Here is a 25,580-nt window from a genome sequence, read left to right on the forward strand (position 1 = left end):
TGACAGGACTGGGTAGGTGAAGAGTATCTAATGAGAAGTGTAAGAATTAGAACTTAATTCTATTTTTCCACCAAATTCAGAGCTGAATGTGACTATTCTGTTTATAACTACTCAGTGAATCATCTCAACCAATAAATTCTAAGTTATTAATGAAAGTCACAAACTATTTACAATTAAAAACTGTGAAACAAGTCACTGTTTAGCTCACATATCACTGTGCCTATTTCCTGCCTGAACTACCAATACCTGCAGACAGTATGACCACTTGAAGACATTACTTGAGCTTATACCTTGTAGTCTGTAGAGATCACTGTTTTAAAGAAAGACAGTAAAATGAATTGCTTTACATGAGGCAACTTAATACGTGTTCCTTACATAGAAATGTGTATGAAAAATGGAGTCAAGGCAGTGGTAACAAGTTACTTTCTACACCTATACTTCTATTTGCCAATGTTCCTTTCAAGTTTGGTATCTCAGACTATTCATCTTACCCAATCAGTCCACAGAACAGTTTTATTTATCTTTGTTTTATACTGGTTTAGATACAAGTATTCATCACAGTCACTGGTGCTTGTACAAGAGCAATAATTTAATTTGTGGATTGGAATGTAAGAAATGAACCTTTGGGGTTCCTCTTTTCTGTTTAATTCTGATTTCTTCAAATTAACTACCACTTCAGCTAGAATAAATTACTAAAAGATACCTCTTGATTTAAAGAATTTCAGTGATGGGAGATTTTCTACAAATGGTGAGGTACAACAAATCAGGATTCCACCTCTAAACTGTAATTTCAATACAAATTATCCAAAGCAAAGTATACTTCTAGCTACTTGTGAACATCCTGTATATAATTAAGAGGCATCCTTCTCCGCCCCCACTTCAATTTCTGCAAATTCTACGTAGAAGAAATGTTAAGAAAACATTTTCACTTTAGGGTTTCACTTAGACCAATAGGCTTAAATAGTGCTGAGATATCTAACACAATTATTTATTTTGACAAAGCAAAAAAGCTTATGCAGCTATTTTCCATCAAATTATTTGTACATGTCATCTGGCTGGTGGTCCATTGCTGCTTTCAATGTGTTTAAGACACAAGCATTTTTTATGGCGTCCCTTACCTGAAATACTTCACATAAGCAACTTAAAAGAATGAAGAAAACAAGAAGCACAAAAAAAAATATGTAAAATTTTAAGAAATGCAGCTGGAAAACTATTTCTTTCTCAATATATTTTGGGTTTGTCCCTCTTTTTTCATTGGATCTATTGGCACATTCTGAAGCATTCTGATTTTTAGAAATTGGGACTGATCATTAATCCTTTAAAGAGTTAAAAACTAAAATATAAAGTGCAAGGTAAAGCACTATTAATAGTATATTCCGTTTCTTGTTCCCCTTCTTTTCTGTTAAAACAATTGAGATTAAAAGTAGGCTGGTTCCTCTGTTTCTTCAAAAGCCAGAACTTCCTGTGTAAACCTTCTGGACAGGGGAAATAACCCTACAAGTTAGGTCCATTCTTGACTTGTGACCTCACTATTTCAAATGAATTTGCAATCACAACTGTAGTAAATAGTTTACAGCATTTAAAAAAATACTTGTTTTAAGAAATGCTTATGTTAACTGCATAAAACATCAGTGTAGCAACTACATGAATATTTGTAATGGCTGTCAACATAAATTATTTACAAACAGTTAACTCAAAAGAACCTAGAACAAATGAGAAAAAGCACGTTCAGGAATATATTAGATGCATTCCATTTGATTAAATTAGTAAACCCAGAGATCTCCCTTGAATGAAGACTGAATTTATGTATTTAGATAAAATCGTATGAGGTTATTATGAACTCTTTAGAAGGACAGTCAAAGTCTACAGTATGCCACAGGTCCCTTGGTTTTTCCCAGTTTTATTTCTTATAACTAATCTTCTTACAACTCCATAAGAGGTCACCTTGACCTATCCAATATGCCATAACACAAAGACAGCTGCACTATAACCTCCTATAAGATACAGGCACTGAAATTCCCACCCTCCAAGGCTGTCCACAGTAGCTCTGCAGCAAGTTATGGGCATTACTGGAGCTCAAGAACAACTTAGAAGTCCCAATGTGCAAGGGCATGACAATTTTTGTAGCCTGTGCTACTAATAATTTGCTTCATTTTCAGAATGACAGAAAATTGCTTTCCTTCCTCTTGTGCAAATGCACAGCAAAGAGATACCCTCTTTTGTCAACTCCCTTTCATGGTTTTGACTGCAAATTCATTGGAATGTCTTACCTGTAGGAGCAGGATCTGACAGTGACAGCGACAGTGACACACTCTCCCTGGCTAGATCTTTAGTATTACACAACAGTAATGCCATGGATTAAACAGGTGTAACATGAAGACTTGGTCCCAAGGGAAAAAGACAAGGAAATTACATGGAAACTTGCTTCCTTAAACAGAAAAAGATGCTGGAAGAAACCAGCATTCTTTTCATTGACTTCTAATTTGTTTCTGATGCTGACTCAGGGTCATTACACAACAAAAATGAGAATAAAAATTTCACAAAATCAGTGAGGTGAGCAAATTAATGAAACAGGGTTGGAAAACAGACTCTTGGTCTCATCTTCAGGGAAAAGACAATGTACATGATTTTTCTCTTGTCTACTGGCTTGTGAAATCACTATTTTGTATTTGTAATACTTCACTTGTCCTTTAGAAATTTCTTTGAAGGTTAAGTAAAAATAGGGTTGTAATACCAAACACACTGACAGTGATGGGCAATACAGAGTACAGTAAGAGCCACTGAGTTTCTTAGCAATGAAAAAAGCCAAACAAAGGATGGAACAGGGAGATGATGTTCTCAAAAGAGAAAGTTTTTGATGTGTTTACTTCATTGATTTTGTAGCATCTGCATGAAAAAAACCCAAACACCTAGGGGGTAGAGTTTCTCTCATCCCTTCACCCAACATTGAATACATAAATCAAAAATGCAGTTTTTTGTTTCCCAGTCTCATAGTTCCAAAAATGTAAATTGGGACCTAGCTCAAAGATGAAAGGTTGAAACTTGTCTTTTGTTTAACAGCTTGACTTCACAGAGCTCCTGGAAAAGTAAACTAAAGATATGTTAGGATTTCACCCTCTGCTAGCTGCAATATACACAAATCTGTGTTTATCATGCATTCTTACTAAAGTAAGTTTAAACCCAATTTTATATCAATATCAATCAAGTTATTTTGAATGACACACTAAAATCAGGATAAGACTGAAATACTGAAATTGACTTCAAAGAAAAAATAATTTTACATGTGCATGCTTTTTCTTTGTATGCATGCTTTTTTTCTTTACAGCTCCCATCAATTAAAATCATGTAGACTTATTGGAGACCAGCTGTTCCCATTTGTTGCGCTTCAGTAGACAGGGACTCTGTGATTAATGGTCCTTGTTTTTCTGCAATCTGTAGTCTCTCTTCTCTTCCTGCTCATGTACTGTTTAATGATATAATCTCAACACCGACATTACTAGCTCTATTTCTGATTTACTGGAATAATGCCCAGAGTTTATTGTGACAGAAGGAGAAGTATCCTAAATCATTGCATTGGGTTCTTGCTTGAAGCTGACATGTGTCTGGGCAGGAAAGAGGTGGGGTGGTTTCCAAGAACAAAATTACTTACTGCAACTGAACGGGAGCATGTTCTTCACTGCTCCAACATATGACTGGAAATCTAATATAACAAAGGTCAGTGGAAAGATCTGAACAGAACCCTGAAAGGTATTTCAAAACTCTAATTTGAAAACTTCAAAAGAGAAAACCATATCATTCCTGTATCTACATTATAACTGTAACAAGAAAATTCAACTGATAGTATAGACTGTTTATGCTGCCTGAACTTGCTTACATTTTAAAAGACATCTTTATTTTTTTTCTGTTGTCTAATATGATGCATTTTTGTATTACAGTATTTGGCCTCTCATTTGTTATGACTGAGACCATGAAACACAGTTGTTCAATGTATAGCTGTGAGCATGTATTTTAAATTTTGTTATCCAAACTTGGCCTCAGAGCAATTTGGCAACATAGCTGCTATGTGAAAACAGCATAACATGTTACCCTGTGTTTTCTCAAAAAAGCGTAACTCTACTGAAAAACATGCTATATTTTTTACAAAGCATTAGAAACAACAAGCACACTGCTCAGCATATGATGTAAGGTTTGACAGCATATAGCAACATTATGTCTCATTAGGACTTTTTCCCAGAAGAAAGAAACCCACACAGAAGTTACCTAGGCAGACAATCAGATGTGGCCAGGTGACATAAAATTTAAACAATCCAGGACATTTTTTTCTTCCATATTGAAAGAAAAAAAAAACTTCTCAAAGATGTTTTGCAAAACAGAAATTTGAAGACATTGTTCTTTTTCTCAGAGAAATAATACAAGGAACTACAGCCAGAGAGACCCAAAGGAAGACGTAGATTGGAAAAGAGGGGTTTGTCAGCCCAGAGGGCCCTGTACTGTTTTTAAGTCCCCAGGTAATTGTGCCAGCTATGCATTTTTCTCCAGCAGTTCTATGGGCCATGACGGTTTCATGTGCGCATGTGTGAAGTGATTGGTTTTAAGTCATCTTTCAGGGGATTTTTGCCCTTCTGCTATCACAGACAGCTGCTATCTCTAATTCAGATGTTATTCAGATGTAGCATATTAGGCATTTTGCCCTCAGAGAAGTTGTTCAACAAACACATATAGAAGCAGATACTGTGGCATAATGCATTTAAGGACTTTTTAAATTGAAATGAAACTGACAATAATCATATTGGCAGAATCCTGATGGACTAAAAATTACTTTGAGGAAAGACTGTGAAAGCCACCATTAAAAAAGAACAGAGGTTCTTAAATTCAAGTTTGGATCTGGATATAAACAGAGATCCTTCTAATATTCTAGAATGACAAATATGACCAGGACTTCTGAGATCTTATTTTAGAGCAGCATCTATCCTCGTGTAATTTAAGCATAAAGAAACCAAACTGGTTTTAGACTAGCCACCTTAAGCTCTTGCAGCACTTTTTCTGCAGTGGCACCAACTCTCAGACTGCATTACAAATCCCACCCAAGGTGGTAAGCATAAAAAACTAAACCTGATAAAGTTAAGCTATGTTGTTATCTATGATGTTCTGACTCTAATGCTATTACTACTTTCTCACCTATACTTAAAAATACACGCTAACCAAGGCTTTGAGTCCTTCAAAATGTTTTGTCCTTCAAAAGGAAAATTTTGAAAAATTATAGCAAAATATGGAAGTTAGGTTCACCAAAGGTAGGCTATTCCAGAATACGCCAATTATAGGAAATATAGCATGTGTCAAAACTCAATACAGCACTTATAAAAACATCACTATAAAATTCTATTTTAATTTCTATTTTATGCTTGGTTTCACTGAAAAAGGGAATTTTTATTGGCTATTTGAGAGATTCTTAAGAATTAGTTTTACAGCTGTTGTAATTTCACAAGTAATCTTGGTACTAATACTAATGAAACCTCTTAGGGACACAATACTACAGAGGAAGGACAATCTGCACGAGTAAAGTACAAGAAATGGAATTCAATTTTAAATGCAAAGGGCACAGCCTCAAACTTCAAAGAACTTCCACTTTAGGGTTAAAACTCGTGATACAGAAGTGATGGAAAAAGGTAATTTCAATTTTGCTTGTCTTGCTTTGCTTCCACTGTTAAAGGCTTGCACTGAAAAGCAGCACATTCCCTGCCACTAGATATACATCAGGGAAGAAGTGCAATGGGTGTATTAGTCAATCACAGCAAGACCACAAACACGGGTAACATGAAGCCACATAAAAGGAAGATGCCATTTTTGTATGCATCAGTAAACATACTCCTGCAGAGATTACAAATGAAAATGGTATTGTCAATGGCCACAGCACAGATGGGACCCTTTCTAGAATATGTTTCCTTGATGAATCATCAGCTCAGACAGAACTGATATGAGAAAAAAGGTCCAAAGAAAAGAAAAGGGAATGAAGACAAAAATTTATAAAGAAAAACACATAATCCTGATTTTTTTAATGAAAAAAAAACCCAAACCAAAAAATCAGGTTGTGAATGTATATGAATGAGCTGTTTATCTGCAAAGGAGAGACAAAATATTTAAAATGCATGACAATGTGGATACCAGAATATCATCTCAAACGGGAATAAAAGAACCATAAAAATACATTTAGTCTCAAAGCTGGAAGGTTTCTTTCCATCAGGAGAATGAAGCTGACATGGAACAATCTTCCTGAACAGCAAACAGTGGATTTCATGTTGAGTAGTTATATAACAGTGCAAGGCCCTGGCTGGGGGACTCTTGCATGTGGAGGAGTTGGTGATCCACACACGAGTGACACCGAGCAGGTGCCAGGGGCTGCGTGTGCAGTGTGGTCTCTGGGCTGTGTTCAGCTGCATGTACCCCTTGGAAGCTGGATAAACACAGGCAGCTTGTTGTCACTGAGAAGCCTGCAGGCAGCTCCTGCTTGGTGGTTGCACCAACAGTGCAGAAGCAAGTTTTAGCATTAATGTCCTTTCTGTTTGATAGTAGGAATAATGCACACAGCCTTCTCCTTAGAAGAAAATCCTACAATAACTTGGATGACAAAAATGGGGCAACCCTTTCTATGGATGGGTTATTATGTTGCAGTGGGGGTTACCTGCTGACTGAAGGCCTGTGTGATGACGCACAACTCGGGGCTCCCAGCATCTGCAGGGATGCCAGATTTCCTATGCTCTTCTCCCATTCTTTGTAGTGCTAGCTCTAATAAACAGCATTTTAAAGCTAACTTACAGGGGCCTTGAGTGCCTTTCTTACTGGGATCGTATGGCACCAGCAACCCTTAATGCAAAACATAGTCAGCTTGTTCATTTAATAAAAGGAGGTATATGAGTTCTCTTGTGTGCAACTGAGGGAACCAGACTGAGCAGGTCCCTTCAGCTCCACTCCAAGAGAAGGCTCACTTGTTTAAGATCTATTCAAATTTTAGGAATCATGTCAATTTCCATTCTATTTCAGTGGAATTGCACAGTCTCATAAACCTAGCAAATCAAACCTGTTGATTCTTGGTATGAATGAGCAAATCTATGTCTTGCATTTTTTCTCTTTCTTGATTGCTTAGCCAATCTGTCTTGAAGACAAAAAAACCCAGAATGCTTGTGCCTGATTTCTTTTTATAACCAAGACATTCTTCATTTCAGCTAGGTTGCATGCCACTTTCCAGGATGAGCTTATGGCTCTCATTCATCCAACAGGTCAAGTGCACTACGAAATTCTCCATAGCATGATGCAATATGTAAAAAAAAAATGATTTTTTTTTGTTTGTTTTGGTTCGGTTTTGGGTTTTTAGTTTGTCTGTTTTTGTTTTTGTTTTGTTTTGTTTTTTAACAGAGAAAGCAGAGGCATGTAGTAAATAAATACATAAACATGATTTGGGTCACTCTCACTGGAGAATCTTTCCAGCCCTTTGTCTTTCTGAAGTGACATCTGACAGAGATTATTTTTCTGTCCTGAAGTGCTAAGGCATAGCCCCCTAGAACAGAGGTTTTTATGAGCTTCAGAAATCTTTTCAAGATCAATAATTGCATAAAAATATTGGGTTTTGAAAACCCTGGGCACCATTCTTTCAAAAGTGGCAAATGCTGATTCAAGACCACACTACACATGCAAAACCAACCAACCAACCAACCAAAAACTGCCAAAACCAACCAGAACAACAACAACACAATAACAAAAAGAACAACAAAACCTCAAGCCAATACCCGCAGAGGAAAGTTTTGTAATATCTTCATCAAGATGTGGAAGTGAATGCCAATCACATGGCTTCTTTTGATTTCCTCAGATTTTTCCATCATAAACCTGAGAAAATTTACATCCTTTCCAGAAACTGTGGCACGTTTTTATGGTGAAATATTGCTTTATATTTGAATTCTATGGTTCTTTGCAATAGTTGAGTGCTAGACCACACCATGTAATCAGAATCTGTTTTGTTGTATAGCATGACTGTGCAACTGTACAGAACCTTGCTTGATGACAGACCTCTGACTAATTTCGAAGTGCATAAACAGAGTTTGCAGCTGTACACCATTAACCAGGAGGTTAATTTGTGAGTGGGCAAGCTATCACAGGAATGCAGCTCCTTGAACAGGCAGTGAGACAGAGGATCTACTTTAACTAACCCACAAGTTCCCTAACACAAATAAACAGACACACGTACTGCTGAGACTGCACAGCCAGTCAATAGCCTCTTACTGTCTTTTTGATAATGTTTATTTGCAAAGGAGAGAGGAAGTATTTAAAATGCTCTTAACACAGGACACAAAATCCTGCAAAGATACAGTAAGGCAAATAAAATAAGATTCAGCTACTGTCAGGAAAGAATATAGACCCAAGAAATATTACCTTATTCAAAAACATCCAATTTTTTGGTTTTGGTTTTGGTTTGTTTTAATTTGTTTCCAAGCATTTGGAGTAATACTCTCAATCATCTTGTTCAAATACTGCAAAATCTCAACTGTAGGAGTCAAATCCCTAACTAATAGTGAGTTACAGTTAACAGAACTGCTCTAAAAGTCGCCCACTTAAAAGACTCCTCTTGCTCTGTGCCAGCATATCCTTAACATTGAAGAAAATATTACAGATCAGAGTCCCAAAGCCAGTTATACAGATTGTGTCACCTAGTGACTCCCCTCAGAAGGGCACTTGTTGTATTGTCATGGCATTGGTGTGGAGTGCATGCAGATAGACCTTAAGACCCAACACTCTGTGTCACACTGTGCTCATGTATGCTGCTGTAAGTCAGTGGATAAGCTGCTGCAGCACTGTTGGTTCATTTGTCACACACCAGTCAGCAATGGCTAAAAGGAGAAAGAGAGGAGGGCTGCTCCCTGTGTCAGTCAATACAACTGAACCAGCTCAGCTTCGAAATGACAGGAGATGAACTGTGTTCCTAAGTGCAACTAGTGCCTTCTGGCTTACAGGACCTGGATTTCACACTGCAGTCCTTGCTGGCTTTCCTCCCCCAGCTGTACTTACCTTAAACAGGAATATGTAAACTGTTGTGTATTTAAAGCTGTACTTGCTAAAGTCTGCTCTGATTATATTAAAAATAATGAAGACCTATAATAGTTTCCAGTGGATTTGCTTAATCCTAATGTTCTCTGCAGCACATAGAGACAGTGTCTAGTTCCAGTAGCTGAGTTATTTATTTTGCCTAAAATGCCTACCGAAGATGAATCTGCATCTCCTATGACATCAAGGAAGGAAAAAACAGGTACTAACATATGGAAGGTGTCCACAATTTTAACCTTCAAAAACACTGAGGAGATTCTTATAGTGTGTTTACAGAGTTTAAAATGTTTTACCTGTCCATCCTATTTGTAAAAGAAACCATAAATCATATATTATCAACCATATGCTACTGTCAAACATGTCTTTGAGTAACTGTCTTATCATTACAGCTCTTGGTACAGAGCCAAGCACTGAAACACATTGCTTACATTTATATTTTCTTCAAAGTTCTTAATGCATTGTATTATATTCCAATTACAGCAATAGAAATATAAGATGATTACCTTGTATAAAAAAAGTACATATTTTTGGCAAAGACATAATTTGCTGAAGTCCAAAAAAGTCCAGAGCATTACACTGTATGACCGAAAATACCAGTTCGCCGTTACGTCTCTTCAGTGTTCCTTCTACAGTTGCTCCAAAGAGACATTTAGTAAAGGAACAGTGAATTATGAACTATTATTGCTAGTGCTGCATCATCATTAGTTTAACAGTAGGTCAGAAGAAGAAAAAACTAAATCTGGAGAGGCTGTAAACTCTGATTTAATGGCTATAAAAGTGCACTTTTTTGTGAATTATTTTTCATAAACCATTCAGAGTCTTAATACTGAATGCTACATGTTAAGTGAAGGACTACTGCATTTAAGTGTTCTTTGCTCTTTACAACTATGTTTTTACCAACATTCAAAGGAAAGAACAAACATTTTTTACTTTCATTGGAGGGAGAGAGGGGATATATGCATGTATGCACCTGGGGAGACTTGACTCAAATAATTGCAGAAACCTATACAGAAACACTGCTAAAGATCAGATTTTAGTTCATTATCCTGCAGTCTTAGATGTCAAGAAGCACAAGCAAATTGCAAATTAAAGAGTTCAACTATATGATGACTGGTGCATTGTGAGTAATAGCCAAAGACTAAAGTAGCATTCATCCATCTAACAGAATCTAACAGCTCTGTGGTTCATGAAGCAAATACTATAAGAACTCAGAATAAACTGAAGCTACATAAAAGTTAATTAATCAAAGTCAAATAAAACAAGCACTTGGAACAATAAAATTATCTTCATCATCACAAACACATAAAATATTAGAATCTTAAGTGCATTGTATAGCATCAGTTCATGAAGTAAATCTGCCATTTGTTAAAAAAAAACCCTAAACCAAACAGTGTATCAAGGAGACAAACATAATGGATGGATAAAATTTTTTAAAATCCTGAAGAAACACATGCAAATAGAAAAATTGGAAGGATTCACATGTTCCGTTTTCATAGGTAAAATGCATCTGAACAATTATGTGTTTGGCTCTGTGAAAGCAACCTAATCTAAAAGTAAGCTATATAATAAATGACCTTAAAGAACTAGCCTTTGACTTTCTAAACACTTCCCTGTATGGTGTTTTTCAATACTTTACTATTTTTGAAGACATGCATCAGTATTTTAAAACCTATTTTCTGTCAAAGCATTTCTCCCCATTTAAGAAACATCAAAACCAGCTTGTTCACTGGATCACAAACTTAAGACAAAAGAATCCCTATTCAGTATGAAGAATCTTGCCTCCTCCTAACCTCCTTCTGCAAGAGGAGAGGGAAGGATGAAAATGAAGTATTTTTAACTGTTCCCACAGTGAGGAAAACATTATTTTTTAGAAGACAGACCTTTGAATTTCGTGAAGAAAATCAATTTTGATGTTACCACTTTATCAGCTTCTCAAGTTCCCCTTGCATCCATTTTGTCACAGATTTCATATAGCTAAGGCAACTATTATTTCATTCAGTGTTTCTCTGACCATCACATAAGTTATAGCTTCTGTTCTCTAACACCAAAAATATGTTCAGAAAAAAATTAAAGTTCTCTTTTAGATTTAGCTCTATTAGGCATATATATGTTCCAAATTGAGAAGGTTAATTAGGGCATTAGCCTTACTTTTTTGCTACTTGCCCAGAGGCTTATGTTGAATTTTACATACTAAATGTGTAATTGAGCTTAGAAAACTGGAAGTTAGATGATTTAAAATAAATTTATAAGGACGTAAAAAGAAAATATAATAAAAATGAAGAGATTTCATTCTGAAGCCAAGTGCTTGAATAATAATAAAAAAAAACCAAACCAGAAGCTTAGGGCATCTTCTCAGAGAACCCTGAAAAGAAATGAACTGCCTACAATGTTATTTCTTCATATTTATGGAAAAATCTTTCTTAATTTAAAACTGGACTTACTTCTTTGACAATATTATATTGCAGGATATTTGCCTCACAGCCTTTGATGTGCTAATAAAATTTATTTAACTGGCAGCGATTGAACCAGTTACATAAAATATACATAAAAGAACTAACAGTATTTTTTTTTACTCACAACTTACTAGATTTTGATAAAAGGCAGTATAGTCAGCTATGCATTTGTTACAAATAACTACATTCTCAGATTAGGATCTTGCACCTCAGTTCAAAAACGTCATTAGAGAAAATTTGGTTTTGAGAAAAGTTTTCTAGTATTCTGAACAACTGCATTGCAAATATTTTGCCCAATGTTTTAGGGTGTCAGACAAGAAAGAATATTAGGTAAGTGTGATGACAAATGTTTTGCTCTAGCAAAGCACAAATGTGAGTTTCTTTTAGCAGGAAATGCTGATAAAATATTGACCAAGATAATGGTTAATATCTCTGAAGAGAAGGCAGAGATGAACAGAGGCTGCATTCTTATAAGCAATGATTGGTTAGGCTGAATGTCAGATTGCTGTCTGGGAGAGTTCGACCAAGATGTAGTGGAATAACTTCTATGATATTTAGGTTTATCAATGACAAATTGTGAAAAATGCACCTACCTGATGAGAATACCAAGATTCAAACATTTCACCATATGTAAAATGATAACTTACTGTTCAGAAGCAGCTAGAAATGCACACATAATTTTTCTTTTTTATTTTCCCTCACGCAGTCCCAAACCACTTGATACACTTTTGCTATAAGTTATAAACTCTTCGGAATCAGGCTGTATATTTCCCAGATTATTATGCAGTACTTCCCACTACAAATCATGCACCTTGGTGACATTTTAGTGCAAATATGACTTGTATCTGGATAATAAACAACAAAGAAAAATGTATTTCCATAATAATTTTCAGATTTGCTGCAGCTAAAGACTTGATGAGTCTGTTTACTTCATAGCTCTGGTGAAGTACTGGGATCTTTCCCCATTGCACAAGCAAATATATAAATATCAAAAAAAGTTGCTGCACCTTAATAAACACTGAATGTACATGCTAAGAGAATGACAGTATTAAAAATTAATATTTAAATTAAAAACAACTGCTGCATTTATGCACTGAATCTTGGTCTCCTGACTACTGCCCTGATTCCTTAATAGAAACTTGCAACTTTTTCTTAATATTAATTGAAGTGTAGCACTGAAGTTCTGTAACATCATATCAGGTTTTACCTGGGTGATTAAATACAGATTGAAGTGCTCAGCTCCTGTTTGAGTTTGAAAATTACAACCACTCATTTAATCTATTTTCAGTAGGGATTCCTACGATTAGGTACCGATAAAGTAAAATTTAGAAAAACACTCTGATTCACTTTACACTTACCAGAGTTCCCCAAATTCACAACTTATTTCTGCTAAACTTCCAGTATTTTGCAAAAATGAAATGATTTCAAGGTAAAGAAAATAATTATTACCCTCATACAGCCAGTTGAAGTATTCTGTCTATTACCGAACAACAGGTCACCCAAAAGTGAGTGCTTGTGTCCGGTCTGAAGAAAAAACATCCATATTACTGTTCACAGCAGTTCATGCAAATAGAAGTAAAATGAAGAACATTTTGGCAAAAAGCAGACCAAATTTTTCTAGTTCTGAGAAAGCTGCAGAAAGAGAAAAGTGAAGTTTTTGTTCCACACAAACAAACCTCGAAGAAAAACAGTCAAGGCAAAACTATATCCACCTGTAGAAAGGCAAAATGTATTATAAGAAATCCAGAAAGTGTTATTTTTGTAATGAGATACCTATTTTGTGTCATATATTCTTACCTTTCTCTGTTAAATTTCAGAGAATGTAGAACAGCTGGTCGTTTCTGTCGGAGGTTCCACAAATGAAGTGCATCATCTGCACATGCACTGACCAAAGCACCCTAGAGCAGACACAAAGTACAGCAACACATTATTTTTCTGTCTTATTCTTATATGATCCTCACTGTTTATGATCTACCTGTAAAACTGACAGTTTATGAAAAATCATTCTTTTCTCCTAGAACAAAAATACTCTACCAGAAATAATAGACAATTGAATGGAACTGGTAAATGTAAACATTTTAAATTAGTGCAAGATCAGCCACAATTAAAATAAAACTCCATCAATTTAAAACTCAAATTAAAGCTTTGTACCCGCACAAGCCAACTCCCATGTCTCTCCACATAAGCAGAAAGACTGACAAAATGGAGAACAGACAACGCTTACTTTAAAAGGCGAATGTTAAAGATATAACTGAAGGATAAAGGGATTTAGTGCATGCACAGGCATTTAAGTGACAGTGCCAAGCACAGCTTAGTAGTCGTATCAAGATAAGATGAAAATTCAAAACTGGAACTGTGAAAAGAGGATGCAGATAAGAAAGTAGGGACAGGTAGAAAGAGGAGAGGACCTAGGGAGAACTAAGAGACGTAGACAGAAGGACAGAGTCTTTATCACAGATCAGAAATACTCTGAAGACTGGTTCTGCTTCTGGTGTCCCAAAAACGGTCGTCTTTCAAAGTCCAGGCCTATATCTGACTGAGCAGTTTGGAGTGAACTTATTCTGCCTGCTTTTGACTTCCTTTCTCCTCACTGCAGAATACTGATGACATGTGAAAATTAACTGCAGAGTAAGCTCCCTGCTGCTCCTGCGGTGGTTCACTACACTTACACCTCAGATCAGACCTAGCACAGAAGATCTACCCCAGTGTATCACAGAGAGGAACATAGTGCCCAAACAGAAGGAAATGCTTTATACTTTAGAAGGGCAAGGATGCAACTGGAAAGATTACTTCATACCATCTATGACTGACTGATAAAACTTCTCTAATCCTAGCAACTTTCTTTTCAACATTGACCTATGCAAGTGAAATTTATGGAGGTGAGACTTCTCACAGTGTACAGTGTAATCCATGCTTTAATTCTCATCTCCCAAAGAGTCAGAAAGACTGTCCACCACAGAAATCAAATTAATCCTATGTATTAGGGGGGTTGCTGGTCACCTAATGAAAAGAAAGGATACTGATTCAAACTTTGGCCTTCCTGTTCTCATTCCTGCATTTCTCTAAAGAATTTCACTGGACTGTTTCTAAAGTTTCAGTCCTCCGTCCTCAGTGTCTGTGGTTCAGTTACTTTCTCCAAATAGATGTAGGAAAAAATCAAGTATTTTTCAGGTTTGAAAAAACCCATAGAACTAAAACTCTTCCCCTGAGAAGTTCTAACATCTCCCCATTTAGAAAGAGGACTTGAAACTGTCAGAAGTGTTTCCTTACATCATGGGAGAAAATTAAATCAAAACTGAACTAAGATTTGGCCAATTTATAAGGTCCTAAAAAGAAAAAACCTGATTTGTATTCACCAGAAAGTCTTCTCGCCTATTCCCATCTTCAGCATCTTCTGCACAGAGCAAGCTATAATCTGGCAGTGTTTCTTCATGTTGTCTAAACCTGATTTTGACAAACCATTTACAAAGACTAAGCATGATGGTTTGATTGATGATCCCTGCAATTGCTTTTCCTTGCTTCAAGTAATAGCATATCCCCAACTATTGAGTTTTCAGCCAATAATCATCAATATATTTCGGTAGAAAGATTGAGCTCATTTATTAATTTCTATTTGAACCAGGACTGTGCAGCATATTTAGTAACTTAATGGGTTTTACATCTACTTGCACACATTCATACATTGACTGCCTTTTGTTCGGTACTTTAAACTGATGCATAGGAAGGCAATACTTTTCCCTGAGTGCAGTCCCATAAATATCCCAGAAGGCTGTATGTTGAATGTCCTCTGGATGTACACTACTTATTTCTTGGCACAATTTGTCAATGGGAGAAGTTATATCACCCAATTACAACAACATGAATTGACTTATTCAACTAACTTTACACAGAAGAATCTGAGTAAATATGTCCTTACCTCATTGATTAAGAACTGGAGCTGCAGAACTGCAGCACCACTTTCATGTTGGCAGTAGCAATCAACACCAGGCCTGCCCAGTCTGTTGCCATCAAAGTCAAGGATTCTAACATTCCTGTTATCACCAGAAGTAAAGAGGGAAAGAAAGAACTACCAATTAAACTCTAATTAACCTTTAATTAACCTCAATTCTTCTTGCTTTCTGTAAAACAAAAGAATTCATGCTGACTTTCCACCATTCTAATTAAAGCACCAACATCAGCAGCTTGAAACGTGCAATTGTGAGCGATGTGTTCTTGCCTGTTTTTTTTCCTGTGAAACAAAGTACATGAATTAACACATAAATTCCGCAGGATGCATCTTAAATTTATTTTTATGCATTATTAGTTTATATAACACATGAATGTACCAGATTTTTGTACTTATCAAGACCAGATATATAATGGATGTAGTTTTTATCTGTTCTCTTCAGGTCTTTTTCTGTGCATGCTAAATTGTCATCTCCCTAACTTAGAGAATGATGGCCTTTCCGATCTTAGTCAGAGACTTTAACAAGAAACTGTAGTTCCAGAAAATTACTAAAGATCAAAAGTAAAGCAAAAGGAGAAATATGAAATACAGTATTAGCAATAACACACCATATTGTGTGAAACATATGAAACACCTTCACATGTTAAAAACATCAGGATTATGATCACAAACAAGATTTTACAACATAGAGCCTGATCTACTTGCAATAGGCAATCATATTAGCATATTGTAAAGCCTTGAATAAAAAAAGCCAACTGTCCACTTATTTTACCTGCAGGTAAATCTTGGAATCTCTACTTCCCCTTTCACAGGGGAAAGATTTGCTGTAAACCATTCTGATATTAGCCCCCGGGAAGTATAATCCATAAATTAGCAAATTTGAGGTTCAGAAGGTCAAAGTATGAAGCAATTACTTTTCCAATAGTTAAACAAGGAGCTTAATGGATACCACTGACCTTGAGAGTCCTGAACTCTACTCTTGATTTTGCCAACCGGTCTAGTGGATAACCTTAGGAACAAAAAAAGTATCTTTTCTTACCTGAGCCTTCATTTCTCTGTTTGTAAGCTGGAGACAGAGTTTTATAAAACTGGTATTTATAGATGAGAAGTTGTATATAAAACACCATAACTCTACACTACAGAACAGCAAGGGAGAGGAAAAAAGTAAGTAACTCCATTTGCTGCTTGTTCCCAAACTGTAGTCGTGGATACAGTCATAACTGATAAAATAGTAAAAACCTGCAACTTTTAAACAACCTATTCAAAATGGACAATAAAGATGTGTTGTAGCCTAAGGCACTTTTTAAGGGTTGATGGTAACCTTCTGGGCCATTTTGAATGACTGCTCTGTGGCACTCTTTTTTAACATTTAACAATCCCTTGTAACGTGAGAGAAAGTACCAAAACAAACTAAGCAAGTAACCAACCCACCTGGGATTTCTGGACAAGCTACCTGGAATTTTTAACAGATGAGTGCTTTCTTTTTAACCTGAGTTTAAGACTCAGTACAAATACATGGCACTACTTAATGACTGTCCTTAATGAAAATTACAGCTGCATTGCCCTGATTAAGCAGCTGTCACCCTTCTGCATCAGTATCGTGCTAAATCAGGTTTCTAGGAAACATCCTAACGAAGTAGATGATTTCACTCAGCATATCCCAAACAAACAAAACACTCTCCAAAAAGTCACATTTATATGCATCAGTGTTCACCCTGAAAGACAAATTACTAAAATACTCACAAATTACTAAAATAAGAGAGAAATTGTGCTGTCTGCTTCATTCTGGCCAGTTGCCCCGAAGTGAGGACTGATGCTTAAATAGCAGCATTAGCACTGACTGCTGGTGGTTTTCAAACATTCTGGGAGCTGCAGTGAGGTCCTTCCAGCAGAAGGAGCTGAAGAGATATGATGACTTGGCACATGCTCTTGGCACTTGAGCCCATCTTCTGCAAATTCTGTGTTTGCTGCCAAGCATGGAGAAGTACAACCTTACCTCATCAAATCTTTTCACAGCAGTGTATTCCAACAGGACATACAGCAGAAGAAGTACCTACAGTTCAGGCCTTGGACTGACTTTATTCTTTTTACTTATGCCTTTTCATTAAATGATGACTCTGCTGTCAGGGAGCATGGAATATCTTTGAGGATATTAAAAGGGGGGACCAATGTATCTGAGTATCTTGAAGTAGACACCATGGGTTTCAAGAATAAAAGCTAGACACTGTCTTCTCTCTTATCACTATGTTGGATCTCCCAAGGGCCTTCGAAGCCATGCCAGATTATCCTAATTTATACATAACCAGGAAAAGGATGAAAACTAAGTCTGGATGTCTTTTGGGATTTAGAATGAAACAAACAGAATTAGAATTATGTACACCAAGCAGTGAAAGTGTGATAGTAATAACATTCTAAAAGAAAAGTGTTCTTTCTGAAAACTACACTTAATCCTGGTTTTAAGATCTGTGAGAGTGAAACAGGATTTTTTGCTCTTCATTCACTTGTACACAACACTTTTTCACTGAGTATTTCAACATCCTGATATTCCAAAGCTTGTAATTACTTGGGGGAAAAAAACAGTTGCTAAGATGACTAATTTTAAGTACTTGGATTCATCTTCCAAGATGCAGACTTCCAAGACAGCATAATACATTAGTAACCAAGAACTTACACTCTCATGTCCTGGAAATCAACGTTGCCAGTGAATGATTGCATTCATGATGACAGGTGACAATGACCAAATCTTTTCATATCATGATCCACTTTCCACAGTACCCCACAGTTTTTTTATTCCATGACTCATTTTCACTATGTGATACAGACATATCTGATGTGTCTCATTCTTCTCAGAGGTTAGTACTAATGGAATCCAAAGACTTGCAAGTCTTGGGGGTTCACTGAGAACCAAAAGCGCAGATACTTCACAACTGGCTCATGGAATTGAGGCCACTGTTGCTTGCAGCAGGCATTTAATGTCTTAGGACCACAAGGGGATGAGGTACAACATGTTTTTCTTCATTAAGACAGTGATTCTTTAGTAGTGTGAGATCAAATCTTTTGGCAGTAACAAGGACTGCAGTCTGATTCATTCCTCTTTGCAAGGGCAAGGAAGTGAAGATAGGGTGTCATAAAGAACCTCCTTCCAAGGCATGCCAAGGCAGTTAGCAGATATCCTCTGTCAAGTAAAAACTCCTAAATTACATATGGAACCTTTTTCAAAACCAAAACTTTTCCATAGAAGAAAATGACACCAAGCTACGTAAATAAGCAGCTCTAACTTTTTTTGAGTACTTAACTAACTTCCTCCATACCTAAAAGCAATCTATGTACAGAAATGAACATTAAAGCAAAGGGTTGTAATTATTAAGCGGAAACCATGGTCTCACATCTACTATTTTATTAAAATGGCACACACAGAAATGGGAAATCTCCATTTATAGCCTCTCCTTTAAAATGTTTGGGAATTGTGGGGTGCTGCAAAAGTAGCATTGCTGCTCCGAGTCCTTGTCATCTGATCTGCACTGACTGGTACATGTTTGAGTAGGACTATACAGCACCCTAAGAGCAGATGCTTGTGGGCTGGTGTTACTCCATTACATAAACCAACTGCAAAATTGACTTAGGGCGTAACTGGAATATAGGACAGCTTTTTCTTGCAGAAGACTTATTCCACTGAATTGAGTGATTTATCAGTTAAAAAGGCACCAATGTATTTATCTAAATAATCAAGTACTAGAACGATCAAAGAATTCAACCACACCGCTAACCAACTAAACCAACCAGCTTAGTCAGTTGTATCTGTGCCGCAGGGCGGATCTTGTCAAAAGGTAACAATTATGGAAACAGCACCTTTAGCACCTAGATTTGCAGTTCTGAACATAGCTACTTTCAGTTCCTGGAATACATATTTTTACAGTTTCTTCATGGAGTTTCTCCAAGTCTCACATACATTAATTTTCTGTCTAAGGACAGTGCATATTCTGGTACAAATAAATGCCATAGTCCCAAGTCCTAAACAAATGCCTAAGTACAAAACTGGGGTTCAAACTGATTTTTTCTCTCTTTACATGAGATATTCTGTATTTTGATTTCTGAAGTGTACTGCTCCAATGTTTTGTTATCCTCACTGTTAAGAATGTCATGCTATATGTGGAATCAATACATTTAGCTTTAGTTTCAAGCCTTTGCACCACATGACGTCTTTTTATGCTAAATTAAATAACTTTGTATTAGCAGAAACTTCCTGCTTTGAAAGCTGTATCTTATCCATCTTCTTCATAAATAAAAGCAAAATACTCTGAGCTCCTTTATTTCATGTCACCAGCAATTTTCTTAGCTTTGAATAGTTCCTGTGTGTTTTCATACATAGTCTAGGATGTGTGCTCAACTTCTTTCAAGTATCAAAACCATAGCTACACATCATCTTGGTAATGGTTTCTTTAATGCAATCTAAAAACATATATAGCATTTCATAATTTCTTATATTCAATACAGTTTTTAAATAAATGTGTGCACCACCTCTTTATTACAATAACCAATTGGGAAATCATACTGGTTTTGGTTTTTGAGACTTCTCTACTACTCTTCAAAAATAAGCGCCCCCTACAAAGCTCCATTCTGTCAACTGCTTGCAGCTGAGCTCACTGAATTCCTTACAAAGGACACTCAACCTATTCCTACCTTTATGGCCTTCTATTTGCTGTAGATTCACTGGGCACTGCTTCATTAAACAGTATCTTCGTGGGCTTTGTTTTGAACATAGAATGATTCAGTTTTACAATGAGCTTCATTATGTCTTGCGTTCATTCAGCTGGTTAAATAAATAGCTCATTTTTTTCTCTCTCCACTATGTAAAGATGAAATACTGATGCACTTGGCTGCTATCTTAGGATACTACATGTGAAATATTTTATAAATGCAAACCTTTTTGGCACCAATAAACATGAAATTTTGGTCTACCATGACCTTCATCATGTTTATTTTTCTTGACATAGATTTCTCTGTTCATGTGTACAAATTATGTAGGAGTTAATCTCAGGAACAGCTAAATATTCATTATGATCTATATTGGCTGAAAAATTTGCTTTTGGCAAGTCTTTGATTTCTTCCAGGTTAAAGCTTATAGATAGCTTGTATTTAATGGCAATCCTGTATACTAGAAGCTATTTTATTTCCCAAAGTATCTGCAGATACTATAGGAATAAGCAAAACTCATAGGGCTACATAGTTTCCTCTCTTCTGAATAAGACTGCCTTTCAAGGTCTTTGTCATTTCAAGAATTATCTGTTCCAATAACAGAATACAAATACAATCAACATGTGATTGAACTCAATCAACCCTAAACCTGAAGTAGTACATTGTGAAAAGCAGTTACTAAAGAGGTACTGACTCTAGCAACGTTTCACAAATAACACAAATGACAGAATGGCTTGGGTTGGAAGGGACCTTAAAGATTATTTAGTTCACATGTAGGTGAATAATTTCATATTCCATTTGTGGAATATCAATAATTTTAAATTTCTTCTTGCATATGCGTATACACACACACACACACACACACACACACACACACACACACACACAATGATTAACAGAAACTACCTAGCTCTGAATTCACCTTCAAAAGAGAAGTCATTGTTATTAGTCTGTAAAAGCTCCAAATTGCCAGGCAGCTGCACTGCAAGATCTCTATTTTGAGGTTGTACTTCATGCAGTAGTAAAAAAACCAACATTAAAAGGTTGCTTTTACAGTGGGCTTCCTCTTTTTTCCCAGGTAGTCATGAACCTCAGCAAGCTCACTGACATATACAGATAAAACGAAGAAAGGCGACAATGAATGAAAACTGGAATCTGGAAGTGAGTGAAGAGTATAATTGATTATGTTCACACGGGCCAGTATTTCAGAGCCATTTACCAGTGTAGACACCAGTTCAGTCAAAGGCATGACAAATACAGGAATCGAAAAGGAACATATCTGTTTACAAACCCATCTGGTAAAAAGATAGAGAGAGAATAAGCTGGGACAGAATACTACTCTTGCCCTAATGCATACTGCAGGTTATGGAAAACCAAACAATCACAAATGAGAGGGCTGTGTGTTCCAAAGCCAGAAAGTTACTTTCACATAACCAAGATCCTGAGCAACACCCTACAGAGATATAGATAAAAAAATTGATAACACCACAGCATTTTATCCAATTTACTGCCTTTTAAGAGGACTATGCAAATCATACCATTTGCTGCCCATCTGTTTGCAGTGGGCACAGATGGTAGTCTAACACACTCTGTCTTACCAGCGAAACCAAGCAGGTAGCCTTAACTCAGCCATTTTGATTAGCTTTCTTTCTCAGCCTTCAGACATTAATATTAAACACTGTGTTTGCTCCATGTGGATCTGTACACCCAGAACACACATAACAGGTGCAGGTTATCGCATGTGCAGCCACTGATGACAAATGCATCCACCTACAATGGTTTCATACTAAACCCAATTGCATTTAAAAGTTTACTGCAAATGTTGTGTTAGTATTTGTTTTCCCTGCTTTTGGACACTCTGCCACTGAATTTGCTGGTAACAGATTTAGAGAAGGTTTAGGGAATTTTTGTTTGCACTCATCAAGCAAAAATGAAAGACTATATAAACTCTACATAAGGTCAAAACTTAATATTTTTCATATTTTTCTTTAACAGATATTTTTTCTAATGTTTGCTGAATTTTTAGCAATTAGTAACAGTGATTACAAGGTGCAGATTTTCTTCATAGTTTCCAGTTATGAGAAACAGCTGTTGACAACAGAGGATAGAATGAAAAGGGATCTCATAATCAGTCTTTTGTAAAAAGGTCAAAAGACGTCGAAGTAAATGTAACTAAAAATAAATATACATTTTCTCAAATATTAATTCCTCCCCTAGTTGCTATGGAAAAGTTCTACAAGTAAAATAATACATAAAACCCTCATCCATATAGTGACAGAGTTTGAGATACACATTGTACTTTCTCTATTAAACAGAGATAGCACTTAGCCATTACTGGAAATCTTTAGAGCAAGACTTTGTTTTCCCAAATGCTACTTCCAGCCCCAACAACCAGACTAGGAGTAAGGTGATGAAGATCCTATGGCAAATTATGTAGTCTGTAGGAGATGAGAGCAAATGATTATTTAATGTTCCCTCTTACATGAAATTGTTCCACAGTTTTGGTTAGTACAGACGGGGGAAGAAGAATTTCATTGTTCAAAGGTGATAGAATAATTAACAGTTGTCGCAATTACTTCTGGCTAATTCTTTGTGCCAGGTACATCACAGCAATGAGTCCCACACAACTCTAGCTCTGTGTTTCATGAGCAATTACAGATTTTAAGACTAACACTGCCTTGCACACTGTTGTGTTACTCCAAAGGAAAAGCAGAAGCAATCAGGAGCACATACATGACTGTTTTTCATGCCAAATTTTGTGCTCTGTCCTGCAACAAGAATGCCCTAGATTTTACTCTTCTCAAGTGCTAAGACCCTGCCAAAACTGCTTTGTTTAGTCTTATCAACCAATCAACACTGTACTGAAGCAGTGAAAAGTTTCTACTGAAAAAGTGAGAGAATTCTCTACTTCACTGAAAAATTATGAGCCAAATTTAGAAATATATATATACTCTGAGAGAAGGCACAACCACCCCTCCCCCCACCAGGTTCGGGAAAAAAAATAAATTTTCCTCGAAGGAAAGTGAAGAAGATAAAACTATTTATTTAACAAGCACACGGGAAAGGAAAATAATGTTAAATGGTAAAATCTTTCGCTGTAGAGGAAAAACCTGGGAAAGTGTTCGAGTCCTCCCTTTGGTCTCCTTGGAGCTGGGGCTTGGCCCAGGGCCAGGCCCTCTGTGCCCGGTGGAAAGTCCTCCCGATGTGCTCTGATGTTACAGCAATCAGGCAGTCCAGTAGAAAAGGGAGAAAATCCGAAATTCCAGAGAAGGAAAAGTTCAGCTCTCAGCCTCTCTCCAGAGAACAAGGAACTGGAAAAAAACTGGCCAAAAACTGACTGGAAAAGCTGCCAGCCGGGTGCTTCCTTGCTCCCCCCTGCCCCAGCTGGAAAAAAAAACCTGCTATCTTTATGTGACCTTGAACAAGTTTCAAACTGCTTTGAGAAAGTTTTGCTCAGTTTTTTCTTCCCCCTCTCAGGCTCAGTTCAGAGGCATAGAAAGGCCAATAATTAATTTCTGGGCATAGGCAGTGATATGGGATACACATCATAAGGTCACCCCAAGACACAAGGCATTTAGAAAAGTCCTTTAAACACAAAATAAATGCTTTCTATAACTAACTTCTTTTCTTTCAAAGCTAAATTCACAATTACCTGCTAAAACAACAAGAAAATAATCCCAGAATTAATTTTAAGAAATTTAGTCCCTGAAAATCTCCAGGCTACTAGCTAACAAGACAGTTAATAGGTTATGAAATTGAGGTGATTGTCCAATATGATTAGCAGAGCTTGTATACTGATTGACAGATTTCTTGTCTGAACTCAACTTTACAAATAAAATTAAATAATTATTCTTTTAAATTTTCTAATTATCCTGGAATAAGCAGCAAGATATACTGGGCAAATATAACCCCGAGGCTCTAAAGTAAAAGTGTGTGGTTTGATGATGCAGCTTTTTGTCTTATTCAGTAACATGTCAGAAAATTTCCATGCATAACATCACAGAACACTTTCGTTTAACTGAGAGATCTAAGTATACTTAGAGAGATATTATGCAAGGGCACTTTGGCCAGAAAAATTGCACCAATACACAGCTACTAATGCATTGGGAAAGACAGCACCTGATCTTGACTCAGGCTTTGCAAGGGGTAAGTGGTTTAGAGATTCGTTTGCTTGATTGTTTGAACATTTCCATTGTTCCAAGGAATGTGCCCTATAACATCAATATGCCAAAAGAAATAATTTAATTTCAGTGTTTATCCAACCACAAGATATTACAGATGCTGAGGTCATACACCATGTTCTTTTTAGGCAGAGCAGTGCTGCCTAAAATATTAAATAATTCCATTACTCCACAGGAAACTGCTTGCAGCTTGTTAGTCAGCTGATGAGCAATTCCTCAAATTCATCCAGTGCTTCGGCTCTATTATCATCTGTTTAGTATTGGATGATTCCAGGAGGTCTCTGGTACAACACAGAAAATACTTCACATTCAAAAACTTATTAAAAGGAAGTTCAATATGTTAAACTAGGCAGTAATTTCATTCCTGCCCCAGAAAAGCAGACAAATGACATTTCTATAAATTTCAGTGAAGCTATATTAATATTCAGCTCTTTTGCCAGTCAGTATATTTATTTTTGACTCTTAATGAAGAAAGATGTTAATCTAGAATTTCATTTGTTAAGCAAGAATGGTCATGTACAGCACACAGGAACACGTGTTATCAATAAAAGCCAAAACTGACAATGAAGCTATTCAAAACTGAATTACTAAAATTAGAAAAATGTAAGAATTTAATTGAAGTAAATTTAATTTAGCATTTAACAAAATTTCAATGAATCATCTGGCAAGTTTTATTCTTAGGTTTAGATCCATATAATTGACACTATAAATATGCCTATGTTGAAAGGCATTTTAAATATCAGTCAACCTTAAATAGTTTTATTTTCTATTATCATAAAACTCATGTCTTTTGTCTTTTTTAAGAAAAGATTTCAGCAACTAATTACATGGGAGAGACCCTTCGTTTTTCTAGACCAAGATACAGGGTAAATGGTATCTACATTTATCACTTTTATAACCCTCCTGAGCCACATAATTATTCCATCTGATTTTGAAATAAAGTACAATACAGACCACAGTTAATCAGCCCTTCCATTCAATATACATCAAACAGGTAACCAGCAGCTGGCTAAAATGTATTTCAGGAAGTCTTTTTGGTGTAAATGAGTATGAACTATCATTTTGCCACTTTAAATAGACATATGTAGATTGTGTCATACAAACTATGTTCATGTTTGATGTCAGCTGTAAGAAGCATTTATGTTTTATTTGAATTAAAATTTATAATCAAATTAGTTAGCATGGATTAAAACATGAGTAAAGGTTTGAAAGCTT

At 36.2% G+C, this 25,580-nt stretch overlaps 1 protein-coding gene across 1 annotated transcript in view; it reads right to left on the bottom strand.

Moving 5' to 3' along the window:
- STXBP5L (syntaxin binding protein 5 like) overlaps positions 1 to 25,580 on the bottom strand; it is a 189,720-nt gene that overhangs the window by 105,493 nt on the left and 58,647 nt on the right. Inside the window, 2 exon segments of the mRNA XM_019283778.3 lie at positions 13,341 to 13,441; positions 15,460 to 15,541. Of these exon segments, the coding sequence (XP_019139323.2) occupies positions 13,341 to 13,441; positions 15,460 to 15,541 (183 nt within the window).

This window comes from Corvus cornix, chromosome 1 (genome assembly GCF_000738735.6).
Source record: "Corvus cornix cornix isolate S_Up_H32 chromosome 1, ASM73873v5, whole genome shotgun sequence".
NCBI lineage: Eukaryota > Metazoa > Chordata > Aves > Passeriformes > Corvidae > Corvus > Corvus cornix.